The 8,811-nt window shown below is 38.8% G+C and overlaps 1 protein-coding gene across 1 annotated transcript in view; it reads right to left on the bottom strand.

The window, feature by feature from the left end:
* Positions 1 to 4,748: 4,748 nt before the first annotated feature.
* The window catches only part of DHX35 (DEAH-box helicase 35), a 593,749-nt gene continuing 589,686 nt past the window's right edge, over positions 4,749 to 8,811 (bottom strand). Inside the window, exon 22 of the mRNA XM_086932268.1 lies at positions 4,749 to 7,074. Coding sequence (XP_086788394.1) covers positions 7,027 to 7,074 — 48 coding nt within the window. The 3' untranslated portion in view covers positions 4,749 to 7,026. The remainder of the gene's footprint in view (positions 7,075 to 8,811) is intronic.

The raw sequence follows: 8,811 nt of genomic DNA, 5'->3' as shown, positions 1-8,811 counted from the left end.
TGGTATAATGTGGGAAGAAAACTACATGCTCCTGTGTCTTGGTGTGAATAGCTTATAAACGTGTATACCCCATGATTTAAGGATCAAGGCGAGCAGGCACTTTCTGAGAGCTTGGTCTTTGTCCGATCTTCTTCATAACAAGATGCTGGTATGTCTGACCAATAACTTTTTTATCTTTGATAAGAACATCTAAAGGCAAACCTAGGAGACGGTGATGGGGACCTGCTTCTCCCCCAGCTATATAATAATAATATAATATAACCATGAATTTGTAAAGCGCACAGCTACCTCCAAAGTTGTTTTCCGGCGCATGGGGGTCTCAGGAAGATTAAGCGAGCTATTGCCCAGAGTCGCATGGTGCTGGGCTGACCTGCCACCGGCGCCGTCGATCGAACCGTGAACCCTGTGGTCCGGAGTCAGGCACCTTGGCCACTGCCCAACACCTCTTCAGCTATGCGGGCCTCTACCTATGTGGGTGGGAGGAGCAGGTCGTTAGTAACATCTAGCACGAAAAAATACTCCAGTGGACCACGTAGTGGTCAGTTGAGTAATTTTAAAAAACTGTACCTGTGATCTAGAGAGAAAAGGGTAGGGGCGATAAGACACGTGGTTGCGCTAGTCACAACCTTATAGTACCACTAGTCTTATCGCCCCTACCCTTTTTTTAAATTACTCAACTGACTACTACGTGGTCCACTGGAGTATTTTTTCGTGCTAGAACTCTTTGGGAGGACATACTCCGGTACTCCCTCTCTCACCCTCCGGGCTACTGGGTCACTCCAGTGCCTCATTGTGTTTTCGTTAGTAACATCTGTCATTTTGAAAAGCACATCGTCATTGTCCTATAGACACCATATTATGTATCAGGAAGCCTACAAATTTGTCAATATATTGGATGACAATTCCCTAAATCTCATGTTCACGAGCCACATACACAGGAAGTACGCAGTAACAAACCTGAAAGTAGTCTTCTTCGGAAAAAGACAAGAGGCAATAGTGTGCTACATGCAGGAAGTTGCCATCCCAGGAATCTAAAAGAAAGTATACCAAATGGCAAATTGCTTAGAGCTAAAAGAAACTGTAGCTCGGAAATGACCTTTCAGGAGATTAATATATTGTAACAGATTTCACAAAAGAGGGTATTCGTCTAAAACAATTTGAGCAGGCTTGGGAAAAGTTTGAACACGTAGAAATAGAAGGGTTACTAGCCCCAAGAGTGAGGAACACACAAGACTTCCAACCCATAAGACTATTTACTCCCTTTCACAGCCAGGCGTGGAAGGTTCGATGCAGTCTAATGACATTTTAGCAGGTACTCAAAACTGATCAGGTTTTGGTTAAGCACATTGGAGATAATCCGCAAGTCACTTTCAGGAGGTGTACATCCCTTACAGACACTCTCCTCCACAGCCTAGTTAAATCAGGGGTGGTTCCAGTAACATACAAGGCTTCTTCACATGCGGAACAAGTAAAGCATGTAAATACACTGTCAACTGTAAGACAGTTCAACTGTCAAAGGATTATCAGCCTTACACAATAACAAAACACCTCACGTGTAACTAAGACTTTTGTGTTTATGCATTGTGCTGCTATGTGAGAAATGCTACATTAGTAGCACAATCCAAAAAGCTAAAAAAGAGAGTGCTGAGGCATATAAGCGCTATCATCAATGAAGATAACGAATACCCCATTACACAGCACTTCAAACAAGAACATGATAAAAACACCGGTCTTTTAAAATTCTGTGTTTTGGACAGAAACTCAAATGGAGAGATAAGGGGCAACAGAACACAGGAGTTGAGAAGACTCTAATCAAAACTGGTTATTAGATATGGGACCTTGTATCCGGGGGGACTAAATATGGATGAAGAACTGGCAGTCCACCTAGATTGATCTGGATTATGCTCCCCTTTACACCACTTTTTCAGTAACCAGTGGATTTGTTGATATATTAAATAAACTGGGCTTTTTTTCTTTGCCTTTACACTCCCTTGTCTTCTCTTAGTTGAATGTTTGATAAGGTTTGCTTGTATTTAGAGAGAAATTATAGTCTTATTTTATATTCTGTAGGAGTTCCCAATGTCAAAATTTAGAGAAGAATTGCAAGAGAGCCAATTATATCAAGCCCAGCATGGGCTTCTTTGTCTCTTTTGGACGGAACTTGGTAATGTAAAGATTTTAGATTTTTGTTGGGACTATCATGAGGGACTGACACCTTTGCCCACTTGGGCATAATTGTATTCCAAAATGGTGGGTTTACTGAGGTTGCTTTATACTTGTGATCAGCTGATGTGAAAAATTGGGGAAAATGTGGCTAACAAACCAGAGATGACCCGTGTCTCTGCCCACTTGGACTGAATTACTGAGTAGAGTTGCTGGGTTTTGAAGGAATGTATGAGCAATAGTTAATTGGACAGATGTATTATACATATATGAACAAACAAAGAAGTCCCTCAAATGACCCTAGTTGGGTAATATGATTTTGTAGGTGCCCAAAATTATATTTTTACAGATACCAATCACACATTGTTATACACAAATCTTACTCGTAGCTCTATCAGGTTATATAACAGCCAACATTTAGATATAACAGCCAACATTTAGATACAAACAGTTCAGGAATTATTTCATCCTCATACTTTCCTTGAATTTTATCAATTTTTAAAGAGGACAGGACGTTAGGTTTTAGCAGTCCTGCTGAAACCCAAAAGTGTAATTGGGCAGACAGTCTTCCCTGATTTATCGGGATGAGAGTTTTGTATAACTAAGGTAACTATCTTTATCAAATATCTATTCACACCAGGCCAGGCACAAGAGCTATCTACCATGTGCTTTAAAACAAATAACCAATGGTGGTATATTAACAACACCAAGAGATGTTAACACTATTAAATTCTTCTTGACATCAAGGCAATGAGTGCCAACAATATCGGATAGATATCATAACCCAAACACTGGTATACACTAGGGATGTGCCCTTTTTGGAGTTAATATGTTTTTTACAAATACCAATATCTTTACCCAAATCTACAAACAGGTCAGTGCCAACCACAAATAGAAATAAGGTTCTGTTTTCCCGAACTGTCAGGATATGCTCTAGGTTAATAAGGTCGTTGAAAAATTTTTCTGTATATGTACATAAAACTTGTCACACGCAAAAAAGTAATTGTATGTTTCTTTTTAGAACTTGGTCCTGAAGAAGGTTCTTTATCGTTTCTCCAAAAACCGAAACGCCGCGTCGACCCCTGTTCTTGTGTAAAATTTTTGTAAAAAACTTTTGCGTATAAAGTCTTATGTATGAATTATTTGTTTGATGAGTAAACCACAAATTTTTTTAACATGTTTTTAAACTAGTTACTGTATAAATTGTCTTTAACCACTTGTTTTTTGCGATTGACTTGTGACTTTGAAATAAATATACATTGCTATATTTTTCTAAAACCTAACATCCTGTCCTCTTTAAAAATTGATAAAATTCAAGGAAAGTATGAGGATGAAATAATTCCTGAACTGTTTGTATCTAAATGTTGGCTGTTATATAACCTAATAGAGCTACGAGTAAGATTTGTGTATAACAATGTGTGATTGGTATCTGTAAAAATATAATTTTGGGCACCTACAAAATCATATTACCCAACTAGGGTCATTTGAGGGACTTCTTTGTTTGTTCATCTACTCTCCCCTGTCCCAGAACTGACAGATAAGGGGGCCTCCTTCATTTGTATTTGTATTATACATATACACTGTAAATACATGCCCAATATATGACAACTTGACGAAAATAATGAGGACATTTACATTCACCCAAGATAAGCTTTGTTTGCTTCAGTTTCTAAGATGCGCATTTGAGTTGCTGTCAATTTTCGAATGATGGCATTAGAATTCATATTGTGTAACCACGATGCGATTAAGAATTATGTCCCTCCAGTAGAACACTTAAGATGCCGGGTATACGGACGTGGCTTGAAATTCAGTTGTATCTTGTTTGAATCTGTACGCAAAGTATATAATATATTGTATTTATGCGCCTACAATGTCTACCAGACAATTAAAATGTTATAAAATGGCCAATATATAACACTGACTACCTTTATTCTGTGAATTAATTGTAACATGCAGTGTATTTATATGTTGGAGAAGCAAAATTAACCTGACCCGTGACCAAAGAGCCGGTTGCTCTGAAATGCATCAGGAACATTTTGCTGCTTTTGTGTTTAAAATAAATGAAATTGAGCCACAGCCCGTTTCTCTTTGTGTGCGTCGGAAGAGACGTGTGAAGTGATTTGGAGTGGAATATATATATATATATATATATATATATATATATATATATATATATATATATATATATATATATATATATTCCAATAACAATTAAAACGCTCACTTAGGAGATCCGTTCTTCGCGTTTCATGGAACACAGTCCCCTTTCTGTAAGCAAGGGGACTGTGTTCCCCGAAACACCTTACTGGAATAAAATCTAGCACGAAGAACGGATCCCCTGAGTGAGTGTTTTAATTGTTATTGGAAAGATTAAATTGTCCAGGTGGGCTTCGCCGGCACACGCTCCACCTACCATGGGCTGACTGGGGCGGCAGAAGCATTGGAAAAAACACATTATATATATATAATGCAAACAAATTAGCCATTAGGCCACATAGCTTTTCCAATCATCACAGTCAGACTGGGACCCCTGCAAAAGAGGCGTTGGATTCATCATTGCATTCTCCACACCACTAAAGCAAATATGTCCATGTGCTTTAATTTTGATCATTTAAATTTCACAGTGCAAAATCAACTAAATGGCAATATATAGCTGAGCAAGGAAAGCATACCATATCGGCAAGAGGACCACAAGCTATGGAATCCTTTGTAAACCGATGTGGGGGACCAACATACACTTTTTTCTTTTCTCAATTATACCAGGTTCATGCATCTCTGATTAATTATCATTAGTAATATCAACAGGACATCTAATGGGCATTTGTATTCCTTTGATCTAAGATCTCAATGGTGTACATATAAATCAGTTTACCAGGCAGCGATTAGTCTCCTGCTAGAGAGAATGAATTGACTTGGAATAGTTGCATTTACGGCCCATATTCTGACTTCTCAGCAGATTGGTATTGCAGTGCATAAATAATAAGACATCAAATGACATTCGGTTAGGGGATGTGGGATTTCACAGCAGTGCTAACATCACCTGAATGGTCCTGACACGTTATGAATAGGAACATTGTTCCCACTCATCCATTTGGCACCTCTGAAGAAGAATTGCTTGTTTGCCTCGTTGTATGGAGGTAGACAGGGTTTGGCTTTAACATCAAAAGATACAAACTAAGAAAGGGAATTGATCTCACAAGGTAAAGAAGGAATGAGAACCAATGTCACAGAAGCAAAGCTGGTTTGTGCAGTGATTTTCGAAGGAAAAAATGCAGTTGACAATATAATAGGGGATAAAGAGGGAGAGAGAGACACTAGTGCCATGAGGCAAATATGAAGGGAAAACCAGTATCTTCTCAAAAGCAACCGGACAAGGGAACTATTACAAGATATTATCATGACGGAAACTGGAAAAAAGTTCTGTGGTTCTCACAGAAATGTAAAATGAACACTTGTATTACAGGAAACAGAGAGAAAGGCAGTGAGAGAGCATTTATGTCAAGGTATACAGAAAGTGGAAACTGATTTTGAAAGAGAAAGAGGTCTGAGTATATGGCTGTAGAGTAAGTGCAAGGTGTAGGAACAATCACCCTGGTAGCATGGGAAATATAAGTGGTATAAGGCAAGGAGCTATAGACAAGTTTGTTCAGTTTTTTTGTTCAGCTTGTGGCACTTGATATAGTCAGCAGTTAAAGTTTCAAAGCTGCAGAATTTTCAATACGTTTACCTACTTTAGTAAGCTCGACATAGCTGGAACCTAGTGACGCAGATAATACTTATGTCAGCAGTGAAGCATGAAGCTTAAAGATTGAATCTATGTATGTGAGAGAAGTATCAAGCATTTTAACACTATTGGACTTCTTTTGTTATAAAACGGCAACATTCAAAAATAGCCATTACATTAAAACAGATACAGATAACAATGATATACTTCCAACTGCCTACTTGGTTCTCGTGGCTCTAGAAATCCCAAAACCTTGGTGTTTGCAAATGCATAAGCTGTTCTACTTAGGTACTTCGCCTTTAACTGAAGAGTTAACTTGACCTTTACCTTTATTGCTTGCAGAGCAATTTGTGTGTTGACAATTAGACATAGGCGAATCTGTTTACTGCAAGTACTGGGGAAATTGATATAAATATTCACAGATGCTTGATCAATGACGGACTGAATACCAGGAGAAGTGATACCCAGCAGCACATTGCCCAGGTGCTAAGCCATGAATAGAACATAATTTTCTTTACAGTCTGTCTTCACTCTATCCACTTCTGTTCAAGTTAAGTCTTGGTCACTTTGCTTGACCAGACCTACTCATTCAGCGCCGGAGAGTCCTTCCGATAATTCAGCAGATAAGAACTGGACCCACACTGCTGATCATTGTAAAACACAATTGGTTTAAGAAAGCCTGGTCAAATACCTACTCTGCACAAATCCCGCCTCAGGAATGGAATCGATTGAGATCTGCCATCATGAACAGAAGGAGCACAGTGTTGCGATTATCCAATGGTCTCTTGGTGCTTTGGTACTGCTGTTGCCTCGCCATCCTCCCAATGAAAGCAACAGGAAGACTCCAAACTAGAGCAATATCCAGTAACAGGTGAAAGATGGGAGATTAAATGCTCTTGTTAGAAGCACCGTACAGTGTAGTCTCTGCATACGCTGCTCATGCATGCAGCACACATCACTCAGACGCCCAGGGTCAGTTACAAGGAACTGTGTAGGTGAACCAGAGAGGTGGTGAACAGACAGCACAATGGGTCGCAGCTAACTTGTACTCTCTGCAGACCTCAGACACTGATAAACACCACTGTACAGGGGAAGTACTCTTGGAAGCAGATACCACATCCCTCCAGGGTAGAGTTGCTTCATAGGATGTCGTCTACTTTGGCTCTTTTCGAATTGCGCGACAGATGCTGCATAACAAAAGAAATGTGATTTGGTTTAGCACGGTACAAGTTTAAAATTGTCCATTTACTGAGAACATACGCACATATCACACACATAAAAAAGCTATACTATAAGTGCTGCCTTTTTCCAGTGATATGTACCCCTCAAAAGTGCAAACACAGAACAAATCATTCAGTGTTCCGGAAAATACTAATGAGAAAGCTAATCTATACTCTAACCAATAGTGAAGAACCTCAAGACTTGTTATCATACTTTCAGTTTGTGATATTCAAATTCCTTTCATACCTTTTTGAAGATTAAAATACCTACTGATTTTCGCAGTTTTTCTTCCAATCTGCAACAATGAACATGCCCGAAGGATATTAGCCACATAATTTGGAACTTGGAATATATTATGCACAAATGTAATTATAGGATATGGCAACAACACATGCATGAGTCAATACAGGTATAGATTTCCAACCTCAGGAACACTTATTTTAATTTTAAAAACAAAACAGCAATAATATATAGATGTACTATTTTCTTGAGTAGGAAGTTTATTTTACTATGAAAAAGCTAAATATAAAAAGGTACTGTTGCTTAGCTTTATTGCCAGTGCTGGCACTACGCTGAAATTGCCTAGATTGATATTCGGGCAGAGACCAAAGCTGGAACTGCACAGCAGCACAAGGTACATGGATGCTGCTTTAGGCCTTGGACATTGGGAGATGGGAACACTTTACACAGCCCAGAAGCCTAATGGTCATCAACACTGCCAGGTAGTGATATCAGAGAATACTATGGAGAAAGAAGCCCTTGAACAATTAGAAAATAGACTGCGGACTTCAGCATAAGGTACTCATGAAGTTACCTTTTATTCAATGATTTTATAATTTGATGTTTTCCTCTCAATTATGTTTTATTGCTTTTCTTGTTCCAGCTGTCTTTTATTTGAAGTACTCTGACTTTACCTTCTTTCCTGAGTTTCTGAGCCAAAATGTTTTGCTGCTTGCTGAATGATGTACTGCAGAGAAAGTATTTAAAGCACTGAACAACGTGTCTTTTTTTTAGGATAAATCTATGCGCTAAGCACAAGGGGAGGAGTAGGTGAAATGAAACTGAAATATACCTGCCAATACGTGTGTGAGGACAAATCTCTAGAATGTTAATAAACAAACATATGGGACTTTGTTTTTCTTTTTGAAAAAGAAAACCAGGACTCCTCATCAGACGGATAGAGAAATTCATCAGATTCACGGTCCCTTCGTTTTCCTTAAACATCATTTCACATGAAGGAGGAGGAGGCTATACCTCATTTCACGTGTGGATACCATAGAACGTCATGGTGAAGGACACACTCACCCAGAACTTTTTTCAAACACCTCAGTAAGCATAGGAGAGCCATACGAGATCATTGAATGCTAAAGGAATAAACTCTTAGATGTCACTAAGTGGAGTTGTTGCTTAAGCTTTATCTAAGCGGTAAGATTCTCCATTAACAGTGGGAAAATTATGAAATTTTGTCCTAGCAGTACTCGAGTCTCACATGGTCAGGGAAAATAATATTTTCTTTTGTTTGGATTGTGGAAGGATTGAGATCCCAGCATGAATTCTATAAATTCTTAAAGAAACGTTTAAATGCATTCTCCCATTTCCTCTTTACAGGAGCCCCTCAAGTGCATTGCCACTCCATTGGAGATTGTGCAGTAGATATCGATTTGATAGGTGTTACAAAGGACAGTGACAACTTAGAGAGTTTG

This window comes from Lissotriton vulgaris, chromosome 7 (genome assembly GCF_964263255.1).
Source record: "Lissotriton vulgaris chromosome 7, aLisVul1.2, whole genome shotgun sequence".
NCBI classification, from domain to species: Eukaryota; Metazoa; Chordata; class Amphibia; order Caudata; family Salamandridae; genus Lissotriton; species Lissotriton vulgaris.
Note: the sequence above shows the minus strand (reverse complement) of the source record. Positions and strands in the feature narration are given on the sequence as shown.